Source organism: Rhamphochromis longiceps, linkage group LG5, assembly GCF_057381845.1.
Source record: "Rhamphochromis longiceps isolate RC_006_pf linkage group LG5, R_longiceps_female_GT1.1, whole genome shotgun sequence".
Lineage (NCBI taxonomy): Eukaryota > Metazoa > Chordata > Actinopteri > Cichliformes > Cichlidae > Rhamphochromis > Rhamphochromis longiceps.
Window position 1 is genome coordinate 15994212 of NC_140561.1, and position 22676 is coordinate 16016887.

At 41.4% G+C, this 22676-nt stretch overlaps 1 protein-coding gene across 4 annotated transcripts in view; it reads right to left on the reverse strand.

Annotated features, from left to right (window-relative positions):
• plxna1b (plexin A1b) overlaps nt 1–22676 on the reverse strand; it is a 188170-nt gene that overhangs the window by 20560 nt on the left and 144934 nt on the right. For all 4 annotated transcript variants that reach the window (XM_085406125.1, XM_085406123.1, XM_085406124.1 and 1 more), the window contains exons 12-20: nt 20482–20672; nt 14006–14157; nt 11099–11222; nt 10837–10973; nt 7972–8139; nt 5084–5177; nt 3822–4058; nt 1900–2043; nt 403–637 (exon numbers count right to left, since the gene is read on the reverse strand). In XM_085406125.1, coding sequence (XP_085262251.1) covers nt 403–637; nt 1900–2043; nt 3822–4058; nt 5084–5177; nt 7972–8139; nt 10837–10973; nt 11099–11222; nt 14006–14157; nt 20482–20672 — 1482 coding nt within the window. The remainder of the gene's footprint in view (nt 1–402; nt 638–1899; nt 2044–3821; nt 4059–5083; nt 5178–7971; nt 8140–10836; nt 10974–11098; nt 11223–14005; nt 14158–20481; nt 20673–22676) is intronic.

Sequence of the window (22676 nt, forward strand, 5' to 3'; positions counted from 1 at the left end):
CTCATGGGGTGGAGAGCCAACATCTGGTGGCTGGCTCAGATCAAAGTAGTCCTCTGGAAACACACCAATACCCAAGCTCGCGCATACACACACACACACACACACACACGCACCGCTGCCACCTAACAGCGGAGGGACAGTTGGCAGTGAGAGTGAGGGGGAAATAGAGAGCGGGAGAGAGAAATGGATAGGACTACTGAATGGAAGTTGTTCAGCTTTTTAGGTAAGCTGCAGTGTGGGAGAGATTTGGGGGCATGGGAGTTATTTGTGAAGAAAGATGAGAGAAGTATGTGGGAAGAGAAATAGAAAGAAACAAGGAAATACCAACATAATAAAAGTGGGTTTTCTCGTTTTGAGTGGCTAGCATCACACCCCTGACACACAGGTTTTGTTTGGACTCACCTTCCTTGCACTCAAGGGCCACCCTAGACTCCAGGTTGTCCATCTGCAGCTGTAATCGCTTTAGAGTGCGGTCGGCATCCCGCGACTTCCTCTTATAAGCAATCAAAACCACAATGATAACCAGCAGGAGCAGTCCACCTCCTCCTCCAATACCAATGATGGCAGGCAGGGTGAGAAGGCTGTCTGAGTAGATCTGCAGTGTCCCTGGTGAGTATTCAAAGCCTCCAACACGCACCTACGAAATAGACACATTCAGAGGAGTATACTATTTTGCCTGGAGAGCAGGCGCATGAAAGACAGCACACACTTACTCAGAACAAAAGCAGATTGGTTGGGACAGTATGTGAAAGAGAGATGCTGCAAACTACTTTTCTTTTTATCAGCTAAGAAATAAATTAGCTGTGTTACAGGTTTGAGGAGCTATGTATGACTCTCGCACTGTGTAACTGAAACAATCACAAATGTATCCCACATGATGATTTTAGCCCTACGATACAATTAAAATGTATTTCAAATTTTATGTTGGCAAATCAAGTTGTGCTAAGTAAAGCCAAGGGCAGGCTAAAATCCCCCAAAACTCTTTACATGTCTGTCATATCTGTGCTTTGAGACAATTTTTTGGGAATGAGCAAAAGAACATATAGCTTTAGACACACACACACACACACACACACACACACACACACACACACACACACACACACACACACACACACACACACACACACACACACACACACTTCTTGCTGACAGAAAATGGGAATTTAAAAACCCAACAACATTTGGATAGGTTTCTTTTCCTCTTCTTTATCCTCCTTTTATTTCATCTTTAACTGGCTTAAGTCTATGAAATAGCAAATAGAGGAGGGTAAAAATAGACAGACCTATCACACCCACTAGGCATTTTTTGGTTTCTATTGAATATCAATACTATTGAAATCTGAAGGAGGATACCAGCCAAAACCAGACTGATCAAAAGCCTCTAAGACATAAATACAGTTGCAAATGCTGCCAGCGTATAAGAGAAGGGATACGTGTGTTCATCTGCTTGCAGCTATATGAATGGGTAAAGGAAATCTAGAGTAATTGAAGAGATTTAAGTCTGATGGGTGGGGAAGAAAGAATGAGATGAATGAATAAAAAGGCAGGAAGTGGATTGACATTAAAGAAGGGTGATGAATAGGCACAGTGGAAACAGCAGAGGGAACAGGGGCTGCAGCGGAAAATAGGAGAAATGTGAAAGCCAGATGCACCAGCAATGGAATGAATTACAAAAAAAACCCTAAATGAAGCAGGTTGATGAAATAACAGGTACTATTTAACACAGGATCAATATAACTTAGAGAGAGATGATGTTCAGGTTTTGTAAAGCCAAATCCTTAAACCTGAATGACACTGATCTGCTCAGATTGTGATAAGTCAGGGGTGGAAGAGAGAGACACAGCGCGCAAACGGAAAACATTACAGAAATGTAGATAGACCTGAAGTTTCACTCACAGTGACTTTGTGTTCTCCGGTCAGATTAGGCCATTCGCAGAGCAGCTGGCTCTCAGACAGGGTGAGAATGCAGGGCGTCTCCCCGATCAGCACTGTGTAGTTCAGCTTAGCATTTCCTGGGGCTGCAGGAATTAGGTTACGACCCTGGAAACAGACACACTTATGTTACTTACACACAGTCAAGTCTATGGTGGTTGATATAAACAGAGAAACTATACAAAAGCAACATAGTTGGAGCCATGACCACGGTAAAACAAACACTTGTCTCTGATTGGCTCCGAGGTATATGTCAACAGTTCATCCACTGCCCGATGTGCAAGGTGCTGTAAAATGTAGGTAACCATAGCAACAGCACTTCTGATGCTGCCAGATAATACCTCTCAGAGAAACCAACTAAAATCACGAGTTAAACTGTCTGCAAATATGACTATTACTGTGATTTTTGTGAGGTCCCAACCTGTTTTCCTTTAATCTAACACACTAACACTCGTGGTGTTTTTTCATTGATTCAGCTGAGGGCTTACATCACAGCGAGCTGTCGAAAGACTCAAAAAAAATGTGTTGGTTGCATTAAAAGTATTGAGTCCAGTAAATAAATCTCTGTTTGCTTCTGTGCCATCTTCACCTACCCTTCCTCATGCTCTCCATGCTTTCCAAAGAGGGAGAATTAATTGCTGGAAAGTTTTGATGGACTTCTAATTTGTCTGCAATTATTTAATAGGATGCCATTTCTTTGCAGCTTATTTCTGCAGCTTTTGTTTTCCTTTTTTAACCGGGAGCATGGCAAGGCAATCAGAGCATTTCATTATGGTGATATTTAAAGTTACAGAGGAGAGACTCATGAGTCTTAATTCTAAAACTCCACCCAGATTGGCTGAGAGAAAAAAGGTTTTAGTTTTCCATGAAATTGTGTGATAATTTCCTCCCTCGTTCCTGAAAGCCTTTGAAGTTCAAGGGGAGAGGTGACATGACAAAAGGCAGCATAAGTGGGAGGGGTAAATTCGCTCTGGATTCAAATGCGCGCTGCCTCTATGGCTTAGAGTAAACATGTCTATGAAGTCTCTCTTTAGAAGTTATCGTATAAAATCTGCGCAGGTGGCACAGCAATGCATGGGCCCACTTTATAAACATTATTTCCCTTTGCAACTGATTTTGAAAAGCAACTTAAAAGCAACTCTTTTTTTAAAAAAAATGTCTCTAAAACCCAATGGAGACAGCAGGTGGAGAAATCACATCTCTCGAAGCTGACACATGTAAAAGAACGACGTGTTGAAAGAAACGCGAGAAAAAGGCGAAAGGGAAGAGCCTATACAGAAATGTCTGGAGCAAATCACCTCAAATGCACATCAGTGTCTTATCAGCTGCACTGGAAGCTGACTGGGAGGCATCTGGTTATATTTTTTCAATATCTATTTGAGAGATTGATTTGTTAACACTGTTGACAATACTCGATATTACTAGCACACTGCTACATGTATCTGCCGTTACTGTTTTCTTGTATGTCAAGTGAATGCCAGCACTCAACTAACCTTTTATCCTCGAGTCCTGGGATATGGGCACATTAATCCCTCACCTTTAAAGGGTAACCTTTCGTAAAAAGCTTTAATACTAAATAATTACAAACTCAATTCATAACATATTTCTCCACCCATTCCAGGTAAACTATGTGAAAGAGGAGACACAGGCACAAAGAAAGTGATGCAAGAAGAGACCGATGAGGCTAAAACAAGATAGAAAACATTATTAGAATGACTCAAGAACAAAAAGAGGCATAAAGAAGACAAAGGGTTTAGTGGAAAAAAGAAAAAAAAAAGTCAAGAGCAAAGTCAAGAATAAAAAGACAAAGAATGTGATGGATGTAAAGTAAAGTCAGGCTGAACAAGGCCAAAACAGATCAATGCTAAGAGCACAAGGCAATTTACCTTGAGTATGAGTGGTGAGCTGGGCTTCAGCTCCAGCATGCCGGTGGGGCTCAGAGGTTCAAACACAGGGTCCGGGTGGTAGCTAAAAGTCTCGTTTACCACCAGCAAAGAGCGCACGTCATCCATGACAAAGCCAATCTCATCAGGACTGCTGCCCACATCCGAGAAGCCCTTGTCAGATCCAGCCACAGAGGGCGCCAGACACACCATTACGGTGTTGTTGAGGACCGTACAATTCTGGTAAGAGAACATAGAGTGGGGACAGGTGATGAATAAATTAGGAATGCAGGAGGAAAAAAGTAAAAGGAGAAAAGACCAAAGAAAATGAGAAGAAGTTCAGATTGAGAGGGTGATTTATTTCCTATTTAACAACCTTTCTACTTTGTTTAAAATGCCATTTTGGAATGAAATTAAAACAGGTAATTGTTTTAATCTTTGAATAAAACATATGTTAATTCAAGCGTAATCAATAATATTTATAAGAGCTAAAACACAGGTATATGGTGTGAGTGATTAAGTGTCTCAGTAATAACATAATGAGGAAGAGGCTGGTTTAATAACATCAGTGTTGTAATCAGTGTTGATATCATCTGGAAATTTGCCGCGGGGCACGACACTTAAATCAGTCACCGTAGAACAAATTAGACTGTAATGGCAGAGAATCTGGAGAGGTCAACCTGGAGCTGATAACACAATACAGCAAGAGAGACCTTTGCTGATAACGCAGCATGTCATAGCCATGCATTATGTGCCATATGACGCATACTGAAGCTGGAGGCAAGACATAAAGCACAACTGTTTTTATAGATCAATAGATGCATTAACCAAGAAAAATAAAAATGGTTGCAGAGAGGTGAGACAAGGGAACAACAATGGATATTTTTACTTTTAGCTAAGAGTGGGAGTGGGAAAAAGGTTAGCTAAGCCCCATGGTGCTAGGTGAAGAGAGGGGGATTTGCCAGAGCTACTTTATTGCTGGTTGACATTTCAAAGGTTAAACTGCTAAAAGGAAATTCAACATCAAAAACAAACAGAAAATGGGCCCTTGGCTGGTTGACCGATGGGTCAGGTGTGTGAGTCTGTGTCCCAGGAGTGTGTGTGCGCGCGTTATCACCTTTTTTTCATGGATAAGGAGAGGGAGCCAGCATCAAGACAGTGTGAATGAGAGACCTGCAGTCTATATGGGCTTTAGTCCACCTTACTTGTCCAATCAATGCATTTATAATGTGAAATAAAGTGTTTACAGGTGTGCAAGCACTCACATTTTCCGACTTGGCAGCTCCGTACTTGGCTCTCATTTTCGGCTCCTTGATGGTGGCCAGATTAGTTCCAGTAATGGTCAATTTGGTTCCTCCACTAAAAAAAAAAAAAAGAAAAGAAAGATGAACATAAAGTTAATCAAGACAAAAGGAGAAAACAAACAACCAATAAAAATATAATACATTCTCTGTGGGAGCAAAGAGTGCCCTCCAGTTGGTGATTCGCCATTTGCCACATAGTCACTCCTGCTGTAGTCTTTCACTCACTTAATCATGGAGGCTGACTTTAAGGAAATGATTTCTCTGATGTTCAAAGTGTGTTTAAACAGCTACACAGGCTGCAGTAAAGAACAAGTAACTTTGTAGCATTACACATGAGAACCTGAAGCTTCTGGCCTCCCAATACCAGCCTGAGACCCAGGGGACGTTATCAGAGTGTACCGAAACTGCAAAGCGGTATGAGATATACATGGCAAAGCAACAGTGTCAGTGATCTGACATTTTCTGTAACCTTTACACCTGTGACCTATTCAGATCTATGTGACGCTGAATAGTAGAGACATAGCTAATACGGGTGTGGGGCCTATTCCCCTACAATGCCTTCTTGTCAGCCTCTGCTGGCCTGCGATGCTGAACTTTATCTGATGTGAGGTGTTCTGACAGGAGCTAAATAAGTTAGCATACAACTAGCATAGAAAGCTGGAGTAGAGAAGCAAAACACAGCTATTGTGTGTACACAAAGACACACGCATAAAAATACAAATCATATACTCAATCATATTTCACACATTTTGCAAAAGGCTAGGACTCAAAAAAAAGAAGTGCCACAGCACTGTTTAAGTGAAACTGTTGAACAGGAAGCAAGTGCAGGTATGGAGGTGAGGGCAGTCTCGGGGCCTGAAGTAACACTATCCCTCAGAGGGTGATGGGGCTTGAGGAGCTAGGAGGACGAGAAAACTGCCTGAGGCGAGAAAGTTTACCGCTTTTCAGAGACTTAAAGGTACTAAATGAGGCTGAACAGTGTCTGCTGTAAAAAGTGGGCAAAGTTATTTTTATGTTTTACAGTTAGTTTCACGTGTTGATGGAAGAACAGAAAATTCTGTTGTCGAGGTATAAGGCAACGCAAAAAAGTCCGTCTGCGGTAAGACTATTTCTATGAGGATCATCATTTCCATAGATATAGTGCAAACTACATGATGTACTGTGTACACTGTCCTACTCTGTGTAAACATCCTGTAGTGTCCTGCAACTGCTACAAAGCCATATATGTGTGCGGTTAATCCAAGAAACTCCTCCTGAAAGAGTGAGAACAAAAAACTCTGTAGTCAAATTTGTGAGAATGAGCACTCTTTGCAAGAGCTCCAGGAAGAGGGTCACCAAAGGGGACACAGCGACAGCATAGCTTGATAAATGAAAAAATAAAAAAAAATGAAAAACACAAATGGCCCAGAGAAGCATGCGACTGCTACTCTGGGAGCACTGACTGAAACACCAAACACAAGCCGATTGTTAAGGTTATTTAGCCCCAAGGCTAACGACAGTGCCTTCTCCTATCCTCAACCTTTCATTCATTCCACTCCAAATTAGACTCCTTTTCCACTCACACCTGTTTCACATGATGAAAGATTTAGAAGTAAGAAGTGGAGTAAGAGCTGATACTTCAAAATAAATATCTGAGATATAAGATAATTTACTATGCCTTATCCTGAAAAGCTTTTTATGTGAACTGTCTGCACAAAGTACAGTTACTTTTGAAAAACAACTTAATACTGACAAATCTGAACGAAAGGCGAACATTATTTAACTTGCTGAGCATCTTGGAGCAACTGTGTTTAGATTATGAGATGCAATGTTTATTGGTTTTTCATTCAGGATTTACTTTTGAACATGTTTTCAGAGCTGTAAATGAACTTTTATTTAGCCATTTTAATTAAAGCAGCAGGAAAACACCTACCAAAACTTACACATGTGACAAAATAATTGGAACCACTACAGTACGTTTGAAGTAAATGAGAGAGTCAACAGTGTGAGTGTGTTTTGGTGTGTTTGCTGGCTTCATTTCTCAGCTGAGAAGTATGGGAGTTTCTAGGTCATGCTAGTAAGCCCATTAGCATGTGGACGCTTTTTTCCCCCCTCTCTCTCCACAACACAGCTTGTGTTTGAAGAGGAAATCTTCCTGTGGCTATGTAGACTCATTTCAGTAAGTCAAGTAATATTTACAGATACATCTCTGCTGCAGCTCATCAACTAGCAGCACTGCATCAGGAGTCTCCTTGACTGCTGTTCCTGCTCTCAAAGATTTGCTTTAGAAACATAAAGATAAACTGAATAAATAATATGTTTAGAAAAGTAAAACAAGTGTGACAACGGTGAGGGAATACGCTCTCCACAAAGTTCACATTTCAGAGTAGTTGAAAAAAAGCCAATAATTTGCTCTAGTCATCACCGGTGATTAATAATGTATTCATGCGTTTGTATTTGTTTTGTTCTGTAGCTCCAGGTTCATCAAGCAGAATTGCAGATAAAACACTGTATTGATATAAATTATAGATAAGGAAATCATCACATGATATGCTGATGCATTATACAGTGAATGTTTGATAGTTCGCCATATGAACGAGTGAGCAAAACATTAAAAATACAGTAACTCATGACAATACACCTCCATTTTCTAACAAGTGCTCTAAAATATTCAGTGTTTATCACCTTCAGGGTTGGAAGACACTATGTAAACAATGAGAATTAATTGATAACTCAAATATAAGACTGCATTGTCTTTGCTCTTCTATACAACACAGAAAAACAAAAACAAAAAGACAAACATGAATCCAAAATGTTCAACTATGTTGTCCTGGAAGCAGCACAGGGAAAAGCTCTGATTGGTTCCTTACCTGGCGATACTCCAGTCAGGCTCGATCTTCAGGATAGTAGGATCTTCTGTGTAGCTGAACTTGACCTCTGGGTTTCTCAGCTCAGCAGCATTTATGTCCACCATGACAGGTGTCTGGCCCGTGGCCTGGCCTGCTGGGGTTACACATACTATCTCCTTGGCGCTCCGCCTGAAAGTGAGGGAGATATAAGAGAAGACAAGAGAAAAGGAAGTCACAGGCTAAGGTCTGTCTCATAGTGATTGAGTTAAAGATTAATACTAATAGTTCCTGGAAACAATGAGTTTTTAGGCACCCCAAACAGAAAAACACAATTACACAGGAAGGAAACTCTTGTTCATCTTTTTAATTACTTGTAACACAGACACGGCGGTGACTGTCATACATCCACAAGGCCAACATCTTTCAGTCTGTCCAGCCCTGGTTTCGTCAGCCTGAATCATACACTGTTGTACTTCAAAGCCCTCACACTCTCCCTCTCTCTGTCCGTCTCTCCTTCCCTCCTTTGCTTTCTCTGGCTAACAGATCTGAAGTGGCAGATCAGGCTGGTTGTCTCTCTGTGTGATGTAACTCCCTCCCTTGCAGACAGCCAGCCAGCTGTGACCTGCTGTGAAACTTTGCGCTGCTGCCAGAAACTTTGTGCTCCACTCCACTGGCTCATTCCACTTTCCCCTCCCCATCGAGGGAAGACACTGCTGGAAGAGAAGCGGTGGGGATGGCAACCTATGTGGGCATACCTGTGTACGTGCACAGTGTGTTGATCAAGTGTACTGTGTAGAGGGTTTGTGAATTTCCATATAAATGCTGTTCACAGGCAGAAGATTAACACTTACTCGGGGTGTAAGTATGCTTTTTGTGTCAGTCGACGTCTGCCAACGCCCTACAAAGCACTCAAAGAATGTGCAAAAGGTTGCGCGTATGAGTGGTGCAGACACGGAGGCAGGTGGGACAGTATGAAATTTTGAACATGAGAAGAGCAAGCTGATCTGTACACAGATCCTCCCCCACTATCCGCTGTGGAAATAAAATCCACATAAAACAGAAGATGGAGAAGATGAAAGAACAAAAATCCATTTTTGCGTCTTTACTGGGATTTCGGGTGGGGTTTGGCAACTGAACAAGAACGGACATATTGGGAGTCTTTGTCCCAGGAGGAAATTTTATTTTATTTCCTTTTACAGGGTCCTCAGAGGGAAATGCTGCTGAAGAGGGGATGAAGACAGACGGGAAAAACTGAAGGACGAATGGAAAAAAGAAAAAAGAAAAAAAAAAGGTTTTTCACATTCCACTAGTGCTGTGTTTCCATGGAAACAGTTTTCACAACGCTGTCACTGTCAAGAGTGCCAGTGGTGCCGCGTACGTATTTTTGACAAGGTTGCGGCCACACAAAAGAAGCCAGAAGGGGACACAGAAAGGAAAAAGGAAAGAAAAGGGGTTGCACAGGGAGATAAGAGGATGAGTGACTCGGGGTAAATAGGTTTTGATTAAAGCAGAGGCCCCACTGAATACAAAGACACATTAAAGAGATAGACTCAACCAGTTCATTACTTTGGCCATAAAGGTTATTGCTGCTCAGTGAATGAAAGGCCAAGACTATTATGTTCACCTTTCTCGGGATGTGCTACAGAGCTTTAAATTGGCCTCTACTTTTGCTTTTGATATGCTATAAAAAGAACTTGATGGGTCCAAGCTTATTAGTTTAACCTGTCACTTGTTGCCTAAGAGAACGGAACCACTACAATAAAAAAACACCACTCTAAAGCAAAGAAACAAGAAAAGTGGAAACAAGGAGTATTCCTATACCACTTCCTATCTGACAAACATAACCTCCATAAGGAAGCTTCCATCAGATAAACCTTTTCAGTATATATGCGATTGTTTTAGGGAACTAACAATCTTTTCTGTGATGTTTTCTTGTGCCATCTGCCAGACACCATACATGATTGGATTTAGTTCAGAGCCCAGTTTTTTGTGAGTCTGCCAGCAAGAGACTCAAAGAAACAATGGAGTTCTTGGCTAGGGGAATTAGAGTCATATCAAATTGGATCAATGTCTCCTCTCCTTGAAATCCAAACACAACCTCTTGCAGACTGAGTGACAAGTGAAGATAGCAGAGAAAGATCATTCCAAAAACTAAAAAGAGAAAAATTACATATTTCAAACATCGGTTCAAAGCAGCAAAATGTAAGTTACCAATTACCAGCAACACCATATCATTCCTTTTAAATTATAGTCATATCTTTGAGAAAATGTGGGCCATGCACTTAAGCCATCCACAGCAGAAGTGAACAACGATATCGGCTTCACTGGGAAAGGCTACACTGTCATCCTGCTGGGAATTACAGCACTGCAGGTCATCCTGTTACTCGCTTCTTTTGCTAGTCCTGCACAAATCGAAGGCACTGACCAGGGAAGAATGTCATACATTAAAAACAGGGAATAACTACAATTACTAAACGCAGCAAACGGTGGGAAAAGTTGGCAAAAAACAGTAGCAGATGTAGGCAAAATATTCTGCATTACATGGCTATTATTTGTCTAAAGAGCAGAAATAAAACAGCTACACTTTAACCCAGTAAATCAGTAGTAAATCTGCAAACATTTGTTACAACATCTTGAAACGGTAAGGCCAAATGGTTCCTCTTCACTGTTTGGAGAGCTTTAATCAACATGGTCCCCTGCCTCCACAGCAGCACAACACAAATTTAAACTGTCATTTTCTTAGAAAAATCAGCCTCTATAAAAACCTTACATAAACAAGAGTTCTGTGACTTTGTTGTAAACTGCCCCCCCAAAAAATCTTCAGGTTGAAACACTTGAACTAAAAGAATATACTGTAGATACTCCAAGCACTCTGGATTAACTCACCTCACGAAACGGCAGGGGTGAAGTCCAATCTTCACAGACACAGCGCTGCCCGCGTTGAGATGACTGCCATCAATAGTGATCCTTGTTCCTCCAGATAGCGGCCCGGTGGAAGGATGGACTCGTGAAAAATATGGGGACTAAAGAGGGACACAGACAGAGGCCGAGCAAGTTAAGCGTCACTTATCGACTGGACTGTGGCTGCCAAATACATGTGTTACAATCATCCAAAAACACAGTTGTAATATACATCAACAACATTTACCACAAAAGTGAAGGCCTTGCTTGAGACTGTTTTGTAGTCGGGGTGACTACAGTCTCTGACACACACTTCCACCTGAGCCTCCTGCACTCTGTAACCTGTTGCATCATTTAGCCGACACACAATCCTGAAAACAAGAGGAAAAAAAGTTTATCACTATGTAAACGAGTGAATGTTTTCAGTTTCAGTGTTTGCTTAATAGTGTGACAACTTGGTCAAAAAAAAGGGACAGAAAAAAATGAGGAATACTTCTTTTCTGCTCTGTCTAATCAGAAAAGCATTCAGATATTTATGAGTGAAGTGTTTCATTAGTTTCCATCTTATTCATAAAAAATAACAAAAACAGACTAAATGTTCTATTAGAGATAATGTGAACTGCTACGAAACTAAAGGCTTTTCTGTGTGTGTTCATGCATTAGCGTGTATTGTAGAACCATAAGCTGCGCACTTGGCCTTGGGCGCTGGCTAGCCAAATGAAAATCCACAGGAGAAATGATTGAACATGGAGAGGAATGGTGGTGTAGCCCACAGGGAGAACACACACACACACACTCATTTCATGTTTCACCCACTGGAGACATAGTTGAATGTTAATTAGCTAGAGCGCACGAATGAGACAGAGAGAAAGCACGAGAGAGCAAAGGAAGGAGGGAGTCAGAGAAGAAAGGAGAAAGAAAGAAGTAAGAAGGAGAGAGGGATAAAGGGAAAGAGCTTGATTAATTGAACAAGCTCATATCCTACACATCACCTCAGCTTCCCCTCCCTGCGATGAGTTATTAAGTCTCCTGCTTCCATCCACCCTGCAGGTGGCCATGGCAACTGCATCGCGGCCGCAACAATGAATTTCACATTGCGATGCTGTGCGTTTCCATTGTTTTTACTTTCCCTTTCATTTATTCGCTGTCCTCCTGCTATGACAGAGGCCATGATTAAAATGCTGGACAAATCTCAGTTAGGAATGCAGCTCCGCTTGCATCATTATTGCCCAGATGACAGGTGGCTACACTGAGCTGGTATTACGTGGTTAGAAACTACATTAGCTAAGATGACAACAACATAAATTATGCCTCACTCAATCAAATAACTTTGGTGGAATGTAGAATGTTAAAAAATTAAACATATGTCAAATTGTCACATAGTAACTACTAATAAGGCAATAAAAAGAGGGAGCTTAGGTTCTGTTTTTCTTCACTGCTGGCAATGATGTACTTTTCTCAAAGTGAAGTTAAACCATGTAGTGAATATTTGATGACTTAGGTGGGAAAAGGCCACACTTCCTTGCAATCCAATTCTTTCCAATCATAGAAACTGATGTAGAAGAGGTGGCAGAAGCAGAAAGCCAGAGTGAGAACAAGGTGTCTACGTTTTGCCCAACAGTCATTGCACATCCTCTTGTCTTTCGCAGCTGACCTTTGACCTGTGCCGTCTATGCTGTGACCCCGTCTTGTTTTCTGTGCTATGGCTCTGATGGGGTCACAGGAATGACGAGTGCAAACGGGACACTAATGGCACTGTATGGCTAACATCACTTTTAATTAGCATGACAGCCTAACTGCTAACCGCGCCCTCCTCTTCCTGCGGGTGCTATGGCAACAGGCCAAAAGCAGCATTATTGAGCTGGCCGGGTTAAACGTCACCATCTTGACGTTTGGATGTGATCACTTGGAGAAAATGAACATGTTTGGGAAAAAAAAAAGTTAGGCTACAGCACGGCCTCGTGATAGAAGTGAATGTAAAACTGCTCCGCTCTGTCTGAACAAAACAACACACGAGTTTATAAATTATAAATCAAGACTGACATGTCACTACGCTACTCTAAACCCACTAGTGAGTGTGGAACAGCATTCTGTTTTCCTGACTGTCAAACCATCAAAGTCACATTTCTTCTGGTTTCTTCTTAGCGAGGGTGGCAGAAAGAAAACCAAGTCTGCTGGGACTGTGCTGCAAAACTCAGCAAATGGGGCATTTTTGTACAATGACAGCAACATGGTTGGAAATAGAATATTGAGGACGCCTCCAACTGTGACGAGCTTCACCAATTCTTTCCTCATCAGAAAATGTATCTTGTCTGCTTAGATGAATACAACATAAAAGAGAAAGTGGGACTCATCTTGTAATTTCATTGCCCCAGTATTTGGAGGAGCTATAATGGGGCACTGCCAGTGTGCCAGTGCCCCAGATTTCTTCTTATTCTGAATGTAATTTAATTAATGATTCACATGATATTGTTTACACGTGAAATAAAGAACATTTTTTCAAAGAGGCACCCTGTTAACAGTTAAAACAAAGAGCTCAGTCATAAACTGAACATGACTGTTATACATTACTCTGAGTTCTACTCAGGATATACAACTGCAGCTATTAAATGGGAGTTAAATTACATCTGTGCAATCTGCTGTACTTCACCATTTCCCAGAAAACAGTAAACATAACTTAGAGTGTTCACATGACAACCTTTCATGAAGAATAGCTTTCAGTAGATGTATATTGCACACTTTTGATAATATTAAATCCACTTATATCTAAAAATGGGTCAAATTAATCCTAATGAGGCGAGTTATATGAGGTATTTCAATGCTGCTTGACCTGACCTGAGCATTAGTTGAGTTGAACAGGTTTTATTCAAGTTGCTGTCAGAGTTACTCGGACTGAACATGTACAGAAAGTAGCAGCACCATGCACAGCTTGAGGCTATTTGTGAGGAATTGGTTTTGTCTGTTAGTGGAAAACAGCATTTAACCTTTGAAGGTTTTATGAAACAAAGGTCTGAGAGAGTCACAGCGTTGTGCTTAGCACTCAGTGTCACAACAATAGGGGACAAGACAAAAAAGAAAGCAATGAGTTTTAGAAAGAGTGAGGTTTAAAATCAGTGGGTGTAACAGGGTGAAGAAAGAGACAATGCCAACGTACTGCTCAGCGCTAATGTATTCGTCCTCCTGAGGGTTGCACGCCACTTTGCCGATACGGACTCCATTCTGGATGTCTTTGAACTGTAGACCCAGGTTCTCACCAGTGATGGTCAGCATGGTTCCTCCCTGTCTGGGCCCAGTCTCAGGATACAACTGGGTGGTAGACCAAAGAAAGGAGGACATAAGTGAAGCAGAACAACACATGTGGCGTATATTGTGTTTAAGCATGAATGGCAGTTTACTTAGGTCATTATGGTCATGTTTCATTCTGCATGAATTACATTCTTGCTACCTCATTAAGCACGATGAAAAATGACCTTGAATCCATTAACTCCACCTCAATTCAGTCAAACATTCACAACTTGCACACTTAACCTGGACCTACCCATCAAACCCTCACTTACGTCCCTCTTTTAATGTTGTGAAGATTTATAGGCTGAATACAATTAGAACACATAGTGACCCCTGGTTTCTGCTTTTTTTTTCCCTAGAGGTCTGTGACAGGTGTACGGAGGTGCTAATGGCTACCCGAGGCTAGCCTAGTCGCTAATCATGGCTCTATTCATTCAGCCCCAATGCAGACAATGGTAATCAGTCTTTACTAGTATAATTAGGGCTAAAGCTAATTGGATTAGAACACGGCGGGGCAGTGGGGTCATTTGTTGCAACAGGGAGGGGGGTTATTGGGGGAGACATTAGTGGTTGGATGTCATGGAGTGGGGGTGTAAGTTGCCACACACAAAAAAATGTATAAAAAAAAAAAAAAAAAAAAAAGATTGATTATGAATCCTGCTTTTTTTTTTTAACACAGAAATCTTTTGCTTGGTGTAGAAAAAAGTTGCTGTGTGGCACACAAAGCTCTACAAAGACACAGACAAACATGTCAACATTGAAACAAAGGGGTAAAACAGTGACCAGTCTCCCATATGTTTTATTTGATTGGACGGTTCAACGGTCACCAACAACTAGAATATGGGCCACTCCACTTGTAAGTCTTTAGTGGTGCTGGAAGCCTGGTGAAACACTGACTTAAAACGGTTAATATTTGTGCCATCCAACAAATTACTGAAAACCGTGTGCCGCTATGTCAACTCACTCAATTTGACCTCCATATCACTCTTTGTTCCTTCAAAGGTCAGCACTGTCACGAAGATTCATTAACAGTTTGATTCATTTGTCAAGCTTCGCTAAAGCTGAACCTTACGCTGTGCAAATTTACTTTTTCTCTATGAAGAAATCCTTTAATGACAGTGATTCTAGTGAAATTAAGTGATTGTGGTCAAAACCTTTGCCATCTTTAAAAGTGGTGCGACTAGTCCTTTGCTTTAATAAATTTACAAATTTAATCTTGTGGCGGAGGTGTGGTCCCTGGCGCAGCTGCAGGGGAGGAGTAGTGCAGTGAGCTCAAGGGGGCGGTACCGGGAGGCAGGTGAGCCACAGGTGGTGGCGATTGTGTGATGACAGTGTCTTCTTTCTGTTTGTCTATATGTGACGGCAGAGTCGAGCGGGAGAGAGAGCTGGATCGGAACGAACTGCTACCTGTGCAGAACTGTCAAATAAATACAGCTCTTAAGAGCAGAAACATTGTGTGTATCGCATACTTCACAAATCTATTTTTTAAAAAAGGATGGGAATACACCAAGTGCTGGAAAAGGTGACAGCAGGGATAATGTATTCAAATATTCAGGTTTGTAAAAGAAATAATTTAATAGTTTAGGAAATACTATCAGCAGCCAGTTAGCTTAGCACAGCATAAAGAACAAAGGTGGTGGGGAAAAAAGCCAGCTCAGATATCTAAATCATTACAAAATCCAGCTATCAGCACCAAAAGTCACTAATTAACATATTATGGCTTGTTTGTGTAAAACAGAAATATTATAACATGGCAATAGGTAGAGCCATTGCAGCTGCCACATCTTGTATTCAGTCTTTGTACCAAGCTAAGCAGCAGTCGTAGCTTCATTTTTACCACTCAGACATAATGACAGTATCAATCTTACTGACACCATGCCAACAATGAAAATATGTTCTGCAATATTCAGCTTCTTTAAAGCTTATCTACAGTCTTACAGATTAATTAGATTAACCTCTCAACCCACTCAAATATTTCCCCACCTGGCACTACAATGATACCCAGTCTAACGCTATGGAAAAGGTGGCAGGTTAGTAAAAGCCACAGGTGTTTAGAAAACCACTAATACAAACACACAATGGGAACAAAGCCCAGTGTCATGCAAGCCAGAAATGAAATGCTGCACATATTAATTAATGGCTATTTATCAGCTGGCACTCCATCTTGAACTTGTGTCTTTTATTTCAGTCTCTGTCTCCGTCTTTGACAGTGTGCCCAAATGTATAGATTTTAGCTGGAGACAAAAGAATGACTGGCATGCAGCAGTGCTCAGTCACAATCTTTAGATATGGTAATCAACCTCTCTTTCTCTATAAGCACTGGCTTATCAAGCACATAGACACACAAAGACAGAGTGAGACGCATACACACATGCACGTTGTTCCATCCACAACCAAACAACACAAACAAAGCGCCCTTTTTGATAAAAGCCACCAGCCTAAACACTCGCTCTATTCTCCTCTCACCATCATAACGCTCTACACTCATTCATACTCGCTTTTTTCTCTTTGTGGCTGACTTGTCCCGATGTATTTGAGGCTTTATGTCAGGCCTATTGTGGATGGCTAAGAAGCAGTGCACAGATAGCATCTGCAAATTAGAGGAGGAGGGGGAAGGGGGAAACGGGCAAGGGACACGGGGGGAGATGATATGAACATGGTGTAAGGCTTCCAGAGTTTATCTGTGATATGAAAGGCTTTCAAAAACAAAAACTCACAAGCAATCTGATAGAGGCAATGACGTGAAAGAAGAGAGGGATCAAATAAGTCTTTAAACGTTAAATGTTTCCATGTGACTGAGTCAAACAATATTAGCTCTGAAGATGTGTAGCCTTATAGAACAGGAACAAATCTGTGTCAGAAGTCAGAATCACATCGGGGCCAATTATATCCCTCTGGCTGAACTCTGATCATTAAACAAGTACACGAGCTTAATTAGGACATCATCGTGGCTGACATCCAGTTACAATCCTCCCCTTTATGAATGAGCACGGTAAGTATTTACCCAACAGTGGGTAAATACTCCTATTTTTGTAACAGTGGGGGCTTACTTTTTAGCCCCAAAATACAATCAGCAAATCACAGAAGCATGGTCAATCAACACCCGTAAACAGAACAATATCTATCTCTATATGGATAATAAGGAGGTTGCAAGCAAGAGGGTAAGGAAGATAGAAGGTAAGGGAACAATGAGACCAAAGGATGAGATTCAAAATAAGGGAAAGGAAAATGAAAAATACTGAATAGTTAATAGATAGAGGAAATAGTCGGTGGAAGGGATGGAAATTTAAAAAAAGTGTTGCCAAAAAACCATAAAGGATGAGAAAAACAAATGTGACTAGCTACAAAAAAGAGATGGGACATAAAGAAAACTGGCAAAGGCAAAAACCACTAAAGCAGTACATGAGGGAGAAATGATAGGCCATCAGATCCATTTATGCACTTTAATACATATACAACATCAAGAAACACTCACACATAAACACATGGAGCTTACCACGTGCTAAAACCCTAAAAATGCAACCCTCCCACACACACAGACTGGAATGGCCTGCGTTGTTTTAATTGGTTTCTAAGGGCTAGCTGTGATGCTCTTCCTGTCCCCTAGGAGATGGCAGGCAGGAGATGATGGATAATGGAGGGCCAGGCAGCATCCAGGGCCAGTACCAGGACACTGCTGTGCTACACTGGGACACAGTGGCATAGAGAGTATGTGTGTGTGTCCCTATCCATGTGGCTTTGAATGCCATTTTGAGAATATAATACAGACTACCTAAGTTGTAGCTTACTTTATTTTCATTTGGAGGCTTCTGAGAATGTGTGGGCACCATTGTGAGTCTTGCTGGCTTGTGTGAGTGTTAGCGCAGGCTCAAAGACACACACGCAGGGAGTATTTTCTTGCTTGCTTGGAAGGAAGTACTAATTAATCTTTGTGCACAATGTCAGTGCACAAAAACGCAGCACAATAAAAATAGCACTTCATCAGCTTAACAGCCAAATTCTTACAATGTCTAAAATCATCATTTAGTACCTAAAACATTAATTGCTGAATTTGGAGAGAAGTACTAGGTGCCAAAGCTGTTAGTGGCACAGTGGCCACACCGCACACTACTGAAAAATATCAACTGGACAATAGCCCACTCAGAAATAACACTAAATAAGTTAAACACTTGCTGCTCTGACAGCTCCTACTGTGTGTATGTTGTGCACACATGTGTGTCTCCAGTGGTGTTTCCTCCCCAGCTGAACACACATTCCTTGGTCCAAATGAAATTAGTGGTTAATCTACCAGCTATTGGCCACACAGCAGTTAGCATGCTGCATAAATGAACAAAGCAGGCTGAATCAGGCAAAAAGAAAAAAAAGATGAAACAGGGAAAAGGGGATTTGACCAAATGGTTGGTAAGAAGTGGAATAATATTCAATTTGTGTGGCCAATGTGATGCTCTTTGGGGGGCGGGGGGCGGGAGAAGATAAAATGGCGGATGAAAAAGGAGAGATTTTCTTTGTCATCTGCAGATGTTCTTTTGGCGTTAAATGTCAAACTGTAAATGTCAAAGGTGGAGAAGAGAGGTGAGGCCAGCGGCGCAGCTTGGTGATAACGCTTCCCCCAGTGTCTCTTTCTTCTCCACTTCTTTGTCTCTTCTTCTGCATTCTCAAACTTGCAGTGCGTCTCTTCTCCTGCTGCTTTTTGAAGCTCTTTGCCAGCTTTTTGACTGCCACCAACATCTTGCCCAAGGGCAGGATTTACCCCTACATATGCATGCAACGGCACATGCTTGTGAGCACAACCCCCCTACCACCTCCCGTTTCTCTCCCGCAAGCACGCACACACAACCCAGTTGCCTCTGCATGCTTGTTTCAAAGAGATAACTGAAACGAGCACGAAGAGAGAGGGAGCATTAGCAAATGGTTTTATCTATGTGCCAGAGCTCCAATTAACCAGTATCTTCATTACACATTCAAAGAGACGAGCCCGTGTCACACAGGAAATGGACTGAGGGCTTCAGTCACACAAGTCAACATCAATGAAATGAGCATGGATATTAAACATATATTTCACACTCATTTAAGTTGAAGAATTTAGATGATTCTTCAGCTTATTTGAGATACATTTAAAGGAAGAAATGCTTGGCTGAAAGTTTGAATCACTGTTGGAGACACAGTAAAAATGGAAGAAGACAGACTGACGAGAGGGCTGAATGTCAGGACGCGTCTCACACAGCAGTGTATTGCTTTCAAACCGCACTGTGTGTGCACTAGTCCCAGTGGTGAGCTGTAGGAACTGTGACCCAGGTCGCACTCAGACGAGGACCACCGCCACGGTTACTAGTGGCAACAGATGGTTACGCTATGGTGTTTAGACGCCTCGGCTCTGCCAGCCTGTCAGATGAACACATGCACATGTGCACGCACATATTCAGCACCCGTGGCGGGACACAATTAACGCACTACCACATCCTCGGCTTCTTTGTCTCTCTCCAGACAACCACCCTCCCTAACTCTTCATTTAGGTGCATGTGTGTGTCTGTGTGCGCTTCTGTGTGAAGCCGTTGTCTCTGATCTCGTCAGTGTGTTCAGTCTTGGAGTGTGTGAACTGCCTCCTCCTTGCCAGCCCATCTGTGTTGCTGTTGCAGTCTTAGTGTTGGCTTCTAAGTTGTCTATCCTCTCTGCTGTCTGCCCTCCTAGGATGTCCCCTTCACTCTCCGGGGCCAAACAATGACACAGAGCAGGAAGACTTTTCAAAGCTCCTCTTTTGAAAAATTTGTTTTTACTAATGATCTGGCTTGGATTCTTGTAGAAAAAACACATAAGAATCAATCATAGCCTGCTTACAAGTAACATACTGTAATGTGAAGCCTCTCTTCTTAGACCCCTGAGTTGTTTGCAGTGAGTTGCTAGGTCATGAACAACCAATCAGCAGCGTGAGTGTGTGCTTTAGCAGTGCTTAGAGAAGCCTATTCTTTTTACCTTGAATTTAGCTGTTCCATGCAATGTTGTTTTTAAAGTGGGCTAATGATGAATGTGGACACTTTATGATTCACATTCTTTGCTCAAACAGCTTTCATTCAAAAGGGTTTTTGAAATGTTGTGATATAATGAGCTGAGAAATTACAAAAAAATTAACTATTTCTGCTTTATTTTTCTCTTCAATTTTGTTGTATCAAAGAGAATATTTCTGTTGTGCACAGTCCACTCTGCATGTAGTTATATGTCTGGATATAGGGGTCTGTGTGCATGTGTGGGTACATTTGCACAACAAGACGTGTACCATCTGTTATCTTGGAATCATGCTTAACTGCAATACAATATGTGTAAGCATGTGTCATTATTATCAAGTCTTACCTTGGTGATCTTGGGGTGAGCACAGCGGCTGTTTCCTGTTGTGGCATGCATCCAAGTGCTCTCTGGGGGAGTACACTCCTGTCTCAGGGAGCACTTCTTTTCCCCAACGCACCAGCCGCACTCAAACCTGGGGTTTGCCTTCAAACACATCCCACAGCTATCCCTCAGTGCGTAGCACTTATACAGGTGAGCTGAAGAGAAGGAGGGAGAAATGAAGCATCATGAAATTATTACTGTTGAACTGAGGCTACCAAGTGAATAAAACATCCAGTCAATATAATATGTTAGAAATGACAGGGTGTGCTAGCGGTTAGCACTGTGGCCTCAAAGACATCAAAGAAGGTTTAGACCTACTTCCCAGCTGGGACCTCTCTGTGGAGTTTGCATATTCTCCTTGTTTTTATAAATCCTTGCACCAGTCTCTTATGTTGCTGCTTATCAGCTGGATTGTAACTCCCCCCAGTCAAAGACTATCTTATTTTCAGACTGAAATAAGCAGATAAGAAACCTGACAGTTTTCTTTTGAATAAAATTAAATTGCTTTATTTTCACTTCCTCAGCTTTATCATAAAGTTTCAAAACTTCTTCAGTGTCACTGAGCCAAAGTTGAGTTAAGGCCCGATTTCCCAAAGGCACGAGGAACAGAAGAGTAAATCTTTCCTCTCTCTTTCTCTGCTATTCCTTCCCCAAATCCCATTGGTCATGGAGCAGCTTTAAAGAAACCCTATGCCAATTACTGGCTGCTAAACGACTCGCCTTTAATTACATTAACCTATCAGTATTTAAGATGAGTGAGCATCACTTGCACTCTACTAGATGATTATCATCACTGAGAAATACAGAGGTGGCTGGCAGTGAAGGGAGAAGAAGACGAGAGTCATATTTAGGCTGTAGGTCACTGCCTGATGTGTTACATTTGAGTTAACACACAATGCACAAAGTGATGAAGTAAAGACTACAATACTACAGACACGCCTTTGTTTACATGGTACAAACACATGTAGACCAGTTACACCACTCATACTGAGAGATATCTGACATTTAAGACTACAACAGCTTGCTTGGCTCAATTAGACTACAAAGAGCGATCAATAAACAGCACAGAGTGATGTGGTGTTTCCTTACTGACAAATGGCAATAATCACTAACTCACAAACATGTAAGATATAACGGCAAATTCTGGCATTAAATACTACATCCAAAATACCCATTACTTGTTGTGTCCTTAAACATTAATGAGTAACAACCAGGAGCAGACTATGCTACTCCCTCTGTTGTACAAAACTCAATGTGCTTGTCATCCACAGACTATATCGAACTGGCGATGATGTTACTTTACCTCACAGCAGGGGAATAATGTTACATCCCCCACTGTGCTTTACAACCCACAATAATTACGAAGACAGCATTATAAAGACTTTTACCAGTAATTATATCCAACAGACATGATCTCATTGTCTTCTCCCACAGTGGTGCACTGAGAATGTATATGAGTTTAATTATTACCCCCCAAGGTTCCTGGATGAGGTGTGGTTTCACATTAAATCAAATATAATGCACTCTAATACAGTTTAAAGAAATATATATGTCTTCTATGCACTATCACATTAAAATAACACAAGTCAAGATACACACGGATGCCTACAACACTAAAGAGATTAACAAACAGGAAAATGCAACAATATGCATACAAAACATGGTAAAAATCTGTTTAAAATGCAAAGGGTTATGTGTTTTTGAATATTAGTTGGTGTAAACCTAAGACACTAACAGTGTAGCGGTCTTTTGCACCTCGACTCATGACGCTTGCCAATTTCTGCTTTGTTCAAATTGGACAATTTGCAAACAAAGCAGAAATTAGCCTCATTGCTCTACAACATGCACACACTGTACATCCCAAACGTGGCTCAATATACTGAAATTTAAAACATTTAGAGAGAGAAAATATCAATTACATTGATCCCTTTGACACTAGTTGCTACCCATTAGCCATGACAAAAGAGTCTCGTGGGGTGGAACCTGAGCCTTGACGGACATAATTATTATTCAATATATGCATTAGTGAATACAAATGACCAAAACTAGAATATGTGAACTCTCTGGCATTGACAGAAGATTTGAGCACATTCCTTGGGTGCAGTGTTTAACTGTGCTTTTTCTCTTTTGTTAGCACAAACAGTTTAATAATGTGACTG